The 14,651-nt window shown below is 39.8% G+C and overlaps 1 protein-coding gene across 1 annotated transcript; it reads left to right on the top strand.

Annotated features, from left to right (window-relative positions):
• The first annotated feature begins 838 nt into the window (after nt 1-838).
• Nucleotides 839-2,099, top strand: LOC149835316 (uncharacterized). Its single transcript, XM_090008380.1, has one exon. The coding sequence runs from the start codon at nt 899-901 to the stop codon at nt 1,742-1,744; it is 846 nt and encodes a 281-aa protein (XP_089864506.1). The 5' UTR covers nt 839-898; the 3' UTR covers nt 1,745-2,099.
• Nucleotides 2,100-14,651: the final 12,552 nt, after the last annotated feature.

The raw sequence follows: 14,651 nt of genomic DNA, 5'->3' as shown, positions 1-14,651 counted from the left end.
AACATGCAATCACATTGCACCTGATCTGCCCTCGTTGGAGAGAGAGGTAGGGCATGTAGTTGTGTCATATTAGAGGTCAGATAAGGTGATATGCCAAAACACAATTTTTTTTTTAAATCACCATTGTTCATGGCCTTATCACTGTCATTCATAGTACAAAAAGTAGAGCCCATGTAGAGTGCTGTTGTCATGCTTACACAAAGATCAAGACTATGAACGGTGGTGGCTTTAATTTTGTGTTTTGGCATATCACCTCATCTGACAACGTTCTATTATGCATAAATACAGCAGACTACAAGTTGCAACAACATTTTTTTTATACCAAGCCTACTGTTTAATGGGCTTGAGGAGCTGAATTTCATTAGTACACCAAGCCCATACCAAGATGTGCCAAATTGTGATGCTGGGCTAATTTGATTATAGATAACCATTCCCCTCAGTGGACAGAATTAGATCTTTAGACAAGTAACTAAGAACATGATTGCAAATTGCAATTACATGAGCTGAAAGTCAGTGTAAAATATTGATCAACTGGATGAAACATAAAGGAAGATGGGGGCCTTTTTGGTAATGTAGAATCAGAAAGCAATTGAAAAGGACTAGTAAAAAATCTAACACTGAGAGAAAAATCTAGTGTAATTTTTAAGATTCATGTATGCCTAAGAAAAACATGAACATGGTTACTTTGCTTTCACATTGTCATGTGCCAACTGGCATGAGTAGCTGCTCCACACCTTGCATTGCCTTGGAGGATTGGAGATCACGTGCACCTGTTTAGGGTTCCCCCTCTCTATTCTCTCTCTATAAAGACAAGCTTCATTCCTCTCTCACCACTCAAACTTAGCTCCCTCCCCCCACCCCCTTGCTGTTTGGTCCTCTCCAAACGGTGAGAAGAGGCATGGCTTCTTCTCCTCCCCCCAAGCTCTATGCCCTCTTCCTCGTCCTCATCATCTTCATCTCCACAACCCCACCAATCTTGGCTTGTGGGTACTGCTCACCTCCAAAGCGAGGCTACAAGAAGCCACCCAAGGGAGGAGTCACTGTCCCACCTGTTATCGTTAAACCACCTATCACACTCCCTCCGGTGATCGTAAAACCGCCAATCACACTCCCACCAGTGATCGTTAAACCACCTATCACACTCCCTCCGGTGATCGTAAAACCGCCAATCACACTCCCACCTGTGATCGTTAAACCACCTATCACACTCCCTCCGGTAATCGTTAAACCACCTATCACACTCCCTCCGGTGATCGTTAAACCACCTATCACACTCCCTCCGGTGATAGTAAAACCGCCAATCACACTCCCTCCGATCACCCTCCCTCCAATAGTGAAGCCCCCGATCACGCTTCCTCCAATCATAAAGCCGCCGATCACCCTCCCTCCTGTGGTCACACCTCCAATACTTAACCCACCGGTTTACACTCCTCCTGTGGTGACACCCCCATCAGTTCCCTGCCCTTCACCTCCACAGAAACCAGCTACTTGCCCTATTGACACACTCAAGCTGGGTGGTTGCGTTGATCTCTTGGGTGGTCTGGTGCACATTGGCCTTGGTGACCCAGCGACTAACGAATGCTGTCCTATTCTTGCTGGGCTTGCCGAACTTGAAGCTGCTGCCTGCCTTTGCACCACCATCAAACTTAAGCTGCTTAACATCAATATCATCCTTCCTATTGCACTCAATCTCCTTGTCACCTGTGGCAAGAGCCCTCCCCCTGGTTTCACTTGCCCTACCTAACTGAAGTATGGAACTGATTTGGTGATTTTGTTTTGTTTTACTACTTCCTAGTTCATGCAGTGCAGTCAGCACAGTAATCTTCATCACTGTTATTTTTTCCTTTTCTTGAAATGACAGTGCTATTCGTGTTTTATTGTTCAGATATATGGATTGTGAGTGCAGGTAAATGAGTAGTGGGTGGGATATGTGTATGAAGATAGATGGCAAAGACATGAAAGGATGTCTACTGGGCGGTCTTGGTTGCTTTTTATTCTGTGTACAAGATTTGTTTCTGTATGCAATTGGTGTTTAGTGTCTTCTCAACCTTTGAGTTGCGTTTTCTCTTTTACATTATTGAATGTCTTTGTGTTGAAAATAGTCATCTCTCTCTCTCTCTCTCTCTCTCTCTCTCTCTCTCTCTCTCTCTGCACGTGTGTCTACGGCTGAGTATATTGCAAAGTGCAGTATATAATAAAGGCAGCATATCAGGTCATGCTGAACATGAGCGTTTTTGCTCATGCCCACGTCGTGGCTGTCTGTTTGCATTTTGGATGAATGCCACGTGGTTTTGTTGACTTTTGAGCTTTTTAAAATGCAAACGCTCATGTTCAGCATGACCTGATCTGCTTCCCGCTATGGTGGAAGCAGATCAGATCATGCTGAACATGAGCGTTTTTGCTCATGCCGATATCGTGGCCGTCTGTTTGCATTTTGGATAAATGCCACGTGGTTTTATTGACTTTTGAGCTTTTTAAAATGCAAATAAGATGGCCACTATGAGCAAAAACGCTCATGTTCAACATGACCTGATCTGCTTCCCGCTATGGTTAAGGAGTTTGGCTTGCAAGCAATATATTTAAATGCTATTGCTTCTAGCTTTGAAGTAATGTATTTTTTCTATACTCGCGGCAGCTCAAGCTCTGCTCATAGGTTTAAATTCCACATCCTAATATTTCAACTGTTGAAATAATGCGTTTTTTTTCTTCCTGCAAACAAGTTAACTCTAGCTCAGCTTGTTTAGCTCAGAGTTATCATAAGCTCGTCTCGGCTCGTTACAAGCATAGCCAATTTGTTCGACTCGTTTGCCAGCCCTGGATACGCTCAATAAGAATGCAGTCACAAGTGGCTTATAAGATACCTTCCCTATTCCCTAAACAAAAGCTATGGTAAAAACTCTTTATTTCTATCATTTCTATCATCATGATCTTAGAATAACAGTGAGCATGTCTATACTATCGGAAGTCATTTCTCACTTTACCCGGGAACTGACTACTAAAGATTGCAAAAAATAAATAAAAGAGTGAATAAAATAATGACAGAAGAAATTAGGAACGAGTAGAAAGGGAGAAAAACATGAAGCAAGTTATATGCCCCAAGGTGCGTTTTGGGGGGTCTGAATGAGCGCCACGTAGGGCTCGTATCCCCGTGTTTATTGGCATCACTTAGTGTCAGAGTTCGGTGCGGTTGTAAAGATTTAAGTACCCTTTCCCGCCATTCTCGTTATGAAACAACGATTCGAAAAAAGGATAAAAATGTCCTTCATCCAGAAAAGAGAGGATGATCTTAACTCTTCAAAGTCCAAACATTTCATTTTTGCCCTAATCAGTAAACTCTTATGTTGCCGCCAGATCATCCTTTGACGATGCACCATCTGCTGTAACACAAGCTCCCTTTGACGATGCACCCTGCCGTCAAAGCAACCTTTGTTGTCATCTGCTACCATTAAAGCACCCTTTGTCATCGTCTGCACAGTGAGAGCACCATTGTGATGACTTATCCCCTGCTGGCTTCTTCCTAGCATTTCTCTTAAATGCATTCTTCTTCGGTCCTATCTTGGGTGCATGTGAAGCTATATGTGCACTCTGCATATTCTCTCATTTCAATCTCTCTTCTTCTTCTTCAACACACTTGAACATAAATTCATTGAATACTCATTCATCATTATGTGTGTTGTAAGAGATTTTAAAATGTCCGTACTCCAAGGGTAAGAACGTTAGAACTAAATGCACTAGGAAAGAATTAGAGATGATGAGTTTCATGTCATTTAGCTGAGACGCTATGTTCCTCATTTTTAAAATGTGTTGGCGAATGTTTTTTCCTCTAGTATATTTCATAGATATAAGTTTAGACATTAAGGTACTGACTCTGGCCTTCTTTAAACTCACAAACTGTGCTTCAATAGCACTTAAAATATCTCTAACTTTCCTGCATTGTGGTATGACACTATGGATATTCTTAGCCACCTTAGATTGCAAAAGCAATAGGCTAAGTCTATTTGAACGCTCCCACTTCTCAAAAGCAGTCTTTTGATCAATAGTGTTTTGATTAGTTAGAACAACAAGTTCTTCTATCCTTAGGGCCAGATCTAGATCCATATACCCTAATATAAAAAGTATTGTCTTTTTTCAATCACTAAAATTAGATCTATCTAAAACAGATATACAACTAGAGTCATCTAAAATTATAGAACTAGAAACTGCACGACAAAAGACATGTATAAAAAATGCATTCGTACGAGACTAATACTTTAATGAAAAAAGCAAAAGAATAAAGGCCCTTAATATGCTTATTTTCAGGCGAGTGAAGGGGGTCATCAGAGTCCTACTTTGGTAAGAGCTCTGACACGCAAAACAACTTCGCCTACCAACCATATTTGGTAAAACTAAGGTTCTTGTGAAGTTAGACCATTGACACAAAGTACCTTTTGATATACACGTGTGATGTATCTCGACATATTTACCTTATTCTACCTTACTTAAATTCCAAACATGATAAAACTACCTTTGGGTCGTTTATCGTTTCACGAATCTAAGTATAATGTTAATATCAACTTAAACTGTATGATAATATTGAAATTCTTTAACGATATACGTATATTCAATCACTTTGGTGACGTGAATACACTAAGTCATCTAATTATCCTTAATGCCGATATTAAACAATCATTTACGCATGCATAATTTCATATAAATGCATAAACAATAACAAAAACAAGCTTAAATGGGTAAAACCCTGGGACCTTAGCTAGAAACTGGTCTGAAAGCACTCTAAACCGGTCTGAAACAACCCCAAACCGGTTATCCAAGGGTCCAAACTGGTTCTAAACCTTATGAACCAGTGTCAAGTATGAACAAAGGTTCATAAAAACCCTATAACCGTATGCCAAAATCCCTGTATTTTCTTATATTTATAAAAATAGGGTCTTAGCATCTCGAAACCTGTGAGAAATTGGAAGGAATTGGTAAAAAATGGCTCTTAACCGGTCTCAGAAGGGACTGAATCAGTCCCTGATCCGGTTCAGGCCAAATAGTGCCTGAACCCTACTGGATTCGGGTCAAAACCAATTCAAACTGTATCCGGGTCGGACCCGACTTTGAACTGGATTCGAGTCGGACCTGGCTTTGAACTAGATCTGGGTCAGACCCGACTTGAACTGTATCCAGGTTGGACTCGGGTCAAACTAGATCCGGGTCAGATTTGGCTCGAACTGGATCTGGGTCAGACCCGACTTGAACTGGATCTAGGTCTGACCTGACTTGAACTGGATATGGGTCTGACCCGACTTGAACTGGATCCGGGTTTGACCTGGTATTAACTGGGTCCGAGGTCTGACCCGATATTAACCGGATCTGGGTCTGACCTGGTATTGGCTGGATCCGGATCAGACCCGATTATAACTGGATCCGGGTCTGACCCGGTTATTGGTCGGATTCGTGGCAGACTCGGTATTAACCAGATTCGAGTCTGACCCAATATTAACCGGATCTGGGTAAGACCTGATAATAACCTTATCCAGGTCCGACCCGGTATGAACCGGAATGGACCCGGGCCTGGACCCTATCCGGATCATCCGTTAAAATCAGAAAGAGAACAAAAAACCTGAGGGTTTCTGTTTTCTGTGAAGAAGAGAGTTTACCCTCTTGGCTTGCCAACGACCAATGTTGCCGGCCGGTGACCCACGTCGCCGGCCAACTCACGACGGAGAAAAGGCACCAGCCCTGAACGGCCTCCGATGACGGATTCACCCAACTAGCCCGACGGTAGAAAGGATGCCGGAAAGGTGTTTTGTCGCTCTGGATGCCGCGTGATGCCGGACGATCGGCGATGGTGAAGCAGTCAACGAAGGTTGTCTCTTCCCGACGATGCATCCACGGCATCCTGCAGACGGTCGGCGAGAAGAAAACCTTTTTGTTTTGTTGCCCTACGGTGACAGTCGTCGGTGCCGACGACCAACTGCAGCATCGCCCCACAATGACATGCATTGCCGGAAGACCAGAACACACCCCGTGCAGTGGATGCGGAGCATGGGCGCATAATCCAATGTTGGGACTTTCCTATTGATTGGCTGGTTTGCGTAAAAAACACAGAAAAAACCAAATTCTGTGTAAAAAATGCAGTTGCAAGGGGCAGATATACCTGATGCCGCCATTGCTGAGTCGAGATCGATGGAAGGCTGTGACGACCAGAGCAAGGGGAAGCCGCTGGTGGTGGCTGGAGCAGAGGATGCAGTTTCTCCTCAACCAGACTGCGGCCCTCCACAAGCACAGGCTGCTCGATGCAGTCAGTGAGCAGGATTGATTCTCGCGACCTAATGAAAATACTCTGAATGGAGAGGTAAGATTCTAAACCCTCTCTCGTATTTTCCTGTATGTGATTTGTATCTTATTTTTGCACACATTTCACTATGTATTGGGGTTGCTCATGAAACCCCCTTTTATAGGCACAGAGTGGGAACAGGTGTTTAACTGTTCCCCCCAATTCTGTGCGGGTTTAATGGAAGAAACACCTTCAATGGGTGAGGTTATCCACTGGGTAACCACCACCAACGCGGTGGTTTAACCCAACAATATTACGCAAGATAAAACAATAATAATATCTAGTCAATGCCCAAAAAGAAGGGGTGAACTCTAATTGGTTCTTCAAGAAGAAGACACGGGAGCATCTAGACTGGACCATTACTTACAATTCTTTGTTGGCCAATAGTGGCAGACCCGTTCCTTTGAGTTAATCCACGTATGTCGCCATCCTCTGCACATGCAAAACATTCCCTATATATGATGACATTCCCCATCCATGTAATAATATTTTTAATTTTTTTAATGAAAAAATGCAAAAATAATAATAAAAAAGCCAGGCTTTGTCTGAATCCAAGAGTGATTTGCTACTGCAGCCTTGAGTTTTTAACTGTTTGAACCAGGTTTTAAGAGTTAAAAACCTAGAAGTAAAAGAAAACAAAAAAACAAAAAAACTTTGTACAATCATTTTGCTGTGCAGTAAAATGAGCCCGTGACATGAAGCTACCAACCAGACCATTTTCCGGCCAGTGAATAGATGAAGCGGTAAAATGCACGCACAATGTTTTTTTTACTATTTTGCAATCAGCCACTGATCAGTAAAATGACCGAACTATTACCTTTTTGGCATGAGCAGCACCAATCGATTATTTTTTAGCAGGTGGCTGGCTGCAATAAGGCTAGATGAAGCAGTCAAAAGAAACACAATGATTCCAATGGTGTTGATTAGTTTTGAGGGAGTGAAGAGGCAGATGCTCAATAAACCAAGTTTTCAACTTAGAACTTTGTTCTACTTAGGTTTTCCTAAACCAAGTATTGATTAACAGATTCGTTTAAGAAAATATGGTTTGTTACGTATCTCAGAAACAGGAATCGAACCTGGTTCGGGTTCTAAAAGTATGTTTTGAACCTGATTTTAGGTGTAATTCAACTGATCCTTATCCTTAAATGAGCTTGATTTTGTCAATGACTTAATTAGAAAGTTTATCAATGTGGCATATTCTATTTAAAGACCCACCTTTCGCTTGATATTCCAAAAGAATCACATGTTTTCAGCCAAACTATTAAACAAAGTCCTGATTAATTTTATGATTAAGATCCATATATATTTTTTGGAAAGAAATGATTAAGATCCGTACTGATTGTCACTTTTAACCTTTGGTTTGAAAAGCTGTGTTTACCAATGTTATGCAATAGAGGTAAGTAGTGATTTTGTTAAATATAGCTCTCGGTTAACTTGAGTTACTCTCACGAGGGCTCAATTTGGCAGTTTTAGCAAACAGTTGGACCTTGAAATGTCTTTTCATAAAAATGAGACCTTTTTTGTAGTATCAAGCAAAAGACGGTTACCAATAGAATTTCCCTTGATTTTAATAGATTGGCATTGTTTGCACTTGCTAAATTCATAGTTAGCAATACATGAAATGACAAAAAATTTCTACAATCGAATACATTATTTGAAAGGTTTCACATTAAGAAAGACAGCTGAAAAAAAAACGAATTGAAAAAAAATTGATGAACAATATATGCGAGATTATATGAGATTTTTTCTTCAAAAACAAGATAGGGTATATGAACTCTGAAATTCATATTCAAGAATCATTGTGATCCGAAGCCAAGATCTGATACAGTTGGATCCATAATTAAGTTTTTTTGAACAGCATCTTTTTAATATAAATTTTCATGTTCAGATTTTTTTTAGCTTCAACTAAGCTGGATATGCACTTGATCTATTTGGATAGACCCAGTTGACCCCCATTTTACCAAGACCCAGCTAAATTAAGTTGGTGATTAAAAGCCTTGCGTGATGTCACCCATCTACACAACTAGTGCTTCCTTTTTTTTTATAGGTAAGTTGAGGAATGACTCCATGGAATTCAAACCCAAGACCCCTTGGTTATGATAGTGCTACCTAACCATCCAGCTATCTCCTTCGACGGTCGAGAGACGTTGATGCATGTGGTCATTCACATAGGACTGTAGAAGATCTTTTATTCGCAAAAGTGAAACTGGAATGCAAAAAATACATACATATCCTTAGACGCCATGCTTGATGCGATGTATGGGTGCTCGGCGTTCTCCCCAGCCTATAAACGCCCACGATGAGCCAAGGCCTTCAAATCGATGGTGAAAAGGACCCTAAACCCAAACAAAAATTTCAAGAACATGGGCAATAGGCTATCTTTCTGGCTGTTGGCTGCACTCATCATACAACCTAGCCTTCCCTTTTATAATGGAAGATAGGGGGTGGTTACTGAATGTGATCTCTCCACATTCATGTAACCTCCACCCCCACTAACTCCCATTAACAGCCCACTAACCCTCTCCATAGAGTCAAACCGGGTCACACTATAGGTTAGACCCAAACCTGTAATGCCCAACATTCTCCCGCTTGACCCGAGGTATATATTATTATATCGACTTAATTTTTCATGTGGGTTCACATGCTATCCTGTATCACAAGAATGAATCATATGAGTCATGGAGATGAACATTTCTTTATGAAATGTCATATTTTTTATGTACTATAATACAATTCATTTCAATGTCTTAGCATGTTAAGATTGCCTTTATGAATAGGTTGGTCTCTAACTTATTATATTAGTCCTTTTAATATTGTTATTATGTTATTCTCTCTAACTAAATGATAGATCCTTTATGCAAAATCAATAATACACAAAGTCATAGAGAATCAATTCATTTTCATAAATGTGATCACATAATGTATTGTCATACATTAGAAGGAATAAAAAAGACTCATCGCCCTTTACATGTTAAGAATACAATTCCGATGCTAGCCTTTTAATAAGGGAATCCGCAGTTATTCCTTCGTGCCAATTATATCAATACATACCAGATGATTCTCAGTCTTTTCTTTAACAATAAAGTACTTTAACTCTATGTGTCGACATGAGGTTGAACTCTTGTTATTATTTGAGAAGGACATGACTATTTCATTATCACAAAAGATCTTTAGTAATCACTCAATAGAGTACACAATCCCAAGACCCATAATGAAGTTTTTTATCCAAATGGCCTGAGATGAAGCCTTGTATAGAGCAATAAATTTTGCCTCTATGGTATGAGTAGCAGTTGTAGACTGCTTTCTACTTCTCTAGGAGACAACACCACCTGCTAGTAGAAAAATGTATCCAGTAGTAGACTTTCTAATGTCAAGACATCCTTCTAAGTCCGCATCAGAGTATCCAATAACCTCTAGGTGGTAAACTTTTCTATAGGTAAATATGTAGTTCTTTGTTCCTTGTAAATAACGCATGACCTTCTTCACTGTCTTTCAGTGCGTAATGCCTGAATTTGACTGATATCTACCAAGCATCCCTAAAGCAAATACTATATCAAGTCGTGTGCAGGTTGGCGTGTACTACAAACTCTCAACAGCTAAAGCATATGTGACAGTTACCATCTAAGCCTTTTCATTATCATCATGAGGACAGTTCTTTAAGCTCAATTTATTCCCTTTTACTATGGGTGCCGAACCAGGAGAACAATTCTCAATCTCATATCTTTTAAGAACCTCAAGGAGGCCAATGATACCCTTAGTTCTGTCACAACATATCTCAATTACAAGGACATAAATGGTCTCACCCATGTCCTTCATATCAAAATGAGAGGAAAGAAAATCTTTTGTCTCATATAGTAGACTCAAATCATTAGTTTCGAGAAGAATATCATCAACATATAAAACCAAAATTATGAACTTACTTCCACTAGTCTTAGTATAAATGCACCGATCAACAATGTTTTCACTGAATCCAAAGTTCATAATTCCCTAATTGAACTTTTTTATACCAATGACGAAAGGCTTGTTTAAGTCCATAAATTGACTTTTTCTATTTATAAACTAAATAATTCGAGTCATCTACACTGAAAACAAGAGGTTGTTGCATGCATACCTCCTCTTCCAGATCCCCATCCAGGAAGGTAGTTTTCATATCTATTTGATGTAGCTCTAAATCAAAATAAGCTACGAGGGTCATGATTATCCTCAACGATTCCTTAGTTGAGATAGGAAAAAAAGTCTCATTATAATCAATGCTCTCTATCTGTGTAAAACTTTTGCAACAAGCCTAGCCTTATACCTCTCAACTTTACCTTTAGAGTCTATTTTAGTCTTAAAACCCCACTTACAACTAATAGTCTCACACTTAGTTCACTACAAGAAACTTGTGGATTAGCGACGACCTAAATCCGTCGCTAATCCGTCGCTAAATAGTTTAGCGACGGCTTAGCGATGGATAGAGGCCATCGCGAATTTTTCCTCTCTAATTGGCGAAAAAACTTATCTGTCGTTAATTCCGTCGCAAATTTGCGACAGATTAGCGACGGACATTATCCGTCGCTAAATTTTAACAAAAATAAAAAAAATTGATCCCTGTCGGGCGGTATTCCGGCAGCAATAAGCCGGACTTATACCGCACCCGACAGGGATTTCACAGACTTGTATCATCCTCCGTGAACCGGTGCTCTCCGGCATCGCCGTCCTCCGTGAACCGGCGTCGCCTTCCTCCAACAATCGCTCAGCCTCGTCGCCATCCACCGTGAAACGGCGTCCTCCGAACTCGTCACCGTCCTCCGTCGTCACCGTTGCCTTCCTCCGACGTCGTCACCGTCGCCGTCCTCCGACGTCGTCACTGTCCTCTGGTGTCGCCGTCCTCCATGAAACGGCGTCCTCCGAAGTCATCGCCGTCCTCCGGCGTCGCCGTCCTCCATGAAACTGTGTCCTTTGAAGTCGGCGCCGTCCTCCATCGTCGTCGTCCTCCGTCGTTGTCGTCCTCCATCGTCGTCGTCCTCCGGCGTCGCCGTCCTCCGTCGTCGCCGTCGTCCGTCGTCGCTGTCCTCCGTCGTCGCCGTCCTCCGTCGTCATCGTCCGTCGGCGTCGCCGTCCTCCAACAATCTGCCTCATTGCCGTCATGCTCTCCAGAGCGCTCTTCGACGGGGAGAGAGCGGTTTAAATCGCGCGGTCGATTTAAATTTCAAACGAGGAGAGAGGGAAAATTTTGCGCTCGGTTTAAATCGAAAATTAGCGAGGGATTTAGCGAGGGAATTTTTCCGTCGCTAATCCGTCGCTAATTAGCGACGGATTAGCGACGGAAAAATTCCCTCGCTAAATCCCTCGCTAAAATGGTTTTCTTGTATTAAGAATTAGCGACGAAAAATTGTTGTCGTTAATCTATCGCTAATTAGCGATGGATTAGCAATGAAACAACCTTCATCGCTAATCTGTCGCTAATTAGCGACGGATTCATGAAAAAAGTTTTCTCTAGCTAATTTGTCGCTAATTTGCGACGGAAAAAATCCGTCGCAAATTTCAGTCGCTAATTAACAATTTTCTTGTAGTGGTTCTTTACCATAAAGTCAAGCTCTTCCTTTATGACATTGATCCAATGTGTTGATCTTTCACTTTCAATGGCTTCTGCAAAAGTGAAGAAATCATCATCAATATCTATAAAATTATTAGAATCTTGCAAATACACCATATAGTCTAGATGAATAATGGATTTTCTGATCCTCGTAGACCTTCATACATGTGCTACAGGTGGTTCAAAATGAACTTATATATCATATTGTTGTTGTACATCCTCATCAACAACTTGCTCTATTTGTGATTGATGTTCATTGACCAGACTTTTCCTTACATTATCCAAAGTGATAATGACAGGAAAAACTAGGTCTTTGTCTTTTGCAGGTATGAAACCTGAATCATGCATTTCCTCAAAATCAATACTTTGAGATGCATTTATTCTAATAAAACCATTTTCAAGAAATCCCATTTTATCTGATTTCATTATCTGTGGTGTATGCGATGAACAATAAAACTTAAAGCCATTTAATCTTTTTGGATAACTAATGAAAAATCCACTAGTCATCCTAAGATCAAAGGCTTTTATATGTGGGTTATATAGCTTAGCTTCTGCTGGATATCCTCATATACGCATATATAATAAAAAAGGTTTTCTACCAGTCCATAACTCATAAAGAGTCTTTTGAACAACCTTCGTAGGAACCTTATTCAAAATATGAACTACTGTCCTAATAACCTCACCCCACAAAGTTAAGTGAAGGTTTGAGTAATTTAACATCACTCGAATCATTTCTTTATAGCATTCTGGTAAGCACTACCAGGCATGGTATACTGAGGTACAATACCTTATTTTTTTGGAAACTACTTTAATGACCCTTTCTTTTGTCCTATCTTAGTGAAACAACCATAATATCTGCCACCTCTATCAGACCTGACCACCTTAATAACTTCATCGATATGTTTTCTCTACTTCTTTTTTGAAGTCCTTAAAAATGTAAAAGACTTTTGATTTTGTAAATAATAAGTAGAGATATAAATTGTAAGTAATCGTCTATAAATGTGACATAATACTTTTCACCCATAGAGCACAGTAAAAAAGGGTTGCAAACATCAGTATGCACTATCTTCAACTTTTTATTGTTGTGTTTCGTATCTTTCTTATACATGTTAGACTACTTAGCCTTTATGCAGTCAACACATGGATCTATATCCGTGAAATCAAGAGATCCAATGATTTCTTCTTTCATAAGTCTTTGGACTCTCTCTTTCGAGATATGTCCTAACCTTAGATGCCAAATCAAATAGAGATTGATTTTCCTTTAGGACACATTTATTGTCAATCATTATGTTCTCAACAGAATGATATTCCTAAATTTGGTATTTGATTTTTAACCGATACAAACCATCACAGACATATGCAGAACCTATATTAACAAAAAAATTTATAATAACAAGCTTAGAGTTTTCAAATTTAAAACTAAAACCAAACTTATCAAGTTTCAAAATTGAAATCAGGTTCCGACTATAGGATGAAACATAAAATGTATCAACCAAATCCAAAATGAATCTCGATTCTAACACAACTTTGCAGGTCCCAACGTTTTTGACATGCAAACACATCTTATTTCTTGAGAACATGCTTCTTTCATACTTTATTGGTTCCCTTTTTTTCAAAAATGCCTGCAAAGAGTTGACAATGTACATTGTGGCACCAAAATCAATCCACCAACTATGCAATAGAACATGAATCAAATTGCACTCATGATAAATAAATGACTTATTATCTTTATTTTTGAGTCATTTCTTATGCTTCAAGCAGTCTACATTCTTATGTCCCTTCTTCTTGCAAAAGAAACACTTTATATAAGAGTCTCATTGGTAGGATTTGGCTTTCGCCTGAGAGTTTGAACTCTCCTCAAAGAATTTCTTCTTATTCTTCTTTTTGAAGGAACTTTTCTTTAGCCCCGACCTCTGGTTTTTCTTATGAGAGGTCATATATGCACTCGGGAGCCTCTCACCCTTCAGTCTCTCCTCCTCTTCAACACACTTGGCCAAGAGATCATTAAAAGACCACTCATCATTATGTATATTGTAGAAGATCTTGAAGGGTCCATATTCAGTAGGCAATGAGGTTAAAATTAAATGGACCAAGAAATAATCAGAAATATCGAACTTCATGTCATTCAGTTGAGATGCAATGTTTCTTATTTTCAAAATGTGTTGTCGGATGTGACTGTCACCTGTATATTTTATAGATAGTAGTTTGGACATCAGTGTACTGGTCATTGCCTTATTAGAATTGACAAATTGAGCCTCAATGGCTCCCAGAAATTCCTTAACTGTTCTGTAGTGAGGAATGACACCTCGAATGTTCTTCACCACTCGAGATTGCAAAAGCAATATGCTAAGTTTATTCGAGTGCTCCCACTTCTCAAAGACAACCTTTTGTTTGGCTATACTCTGCTCTGTAAGAGCGGGAGGTTCTTCAGTCCTAAGGGCCAAATTCAGGTCTATATAACATAGAGTGAACAATACTATTTTTTTTCAATCCAAAAAAATTAGATCCGTCTAATAGAGAAATATTACTAGAACCGTCAATGAAGAATGAACTTGATACAACAAGAAACGAAAGAGAAAACTTTATTATTGCTCAGACGAGACTTGTGATGAAAAGGTAAAAACTAAGACTCTTTATTTTTTACCTTTTCTAAGACAAGCATAATTGAGTCATTATTGTTCCACTTTGATGAAAACAACAATACTCATAGTTGCTCAGTCTCCTCAATTCATAAGGAATTGACTTTAATTGGTG

This window comes from Nuphar pumila, chromosome 6, assembly GCF_984573655.1.
Source record: "Nuphar pumila chromosome 6, dmNupPumi1.hap1.1, whole genome shotgun sequence".
Lineage (NCBI taxonomy): Eukaryota > Viridiplantae > Streptophyta > Magnoliopsida > Nymphaeales > Nymphaeaceae > Nuphar > Nuphar pumila.
Note: the sequence above shows the minus strand (reverse complement) of the source record. Positions and strands in the feature narration are given on the sequence as shown.

Bases quoted from the DNA above. Each gene is read 5' to 3' on its own strand.
- LOC149835316 (XM_090008380.1), top strand. From the start codon at position 899: ATGGCTTCTTCTCCTCCCCCCAAGCTCTATGCCCTCTTCCTCGTCCTC.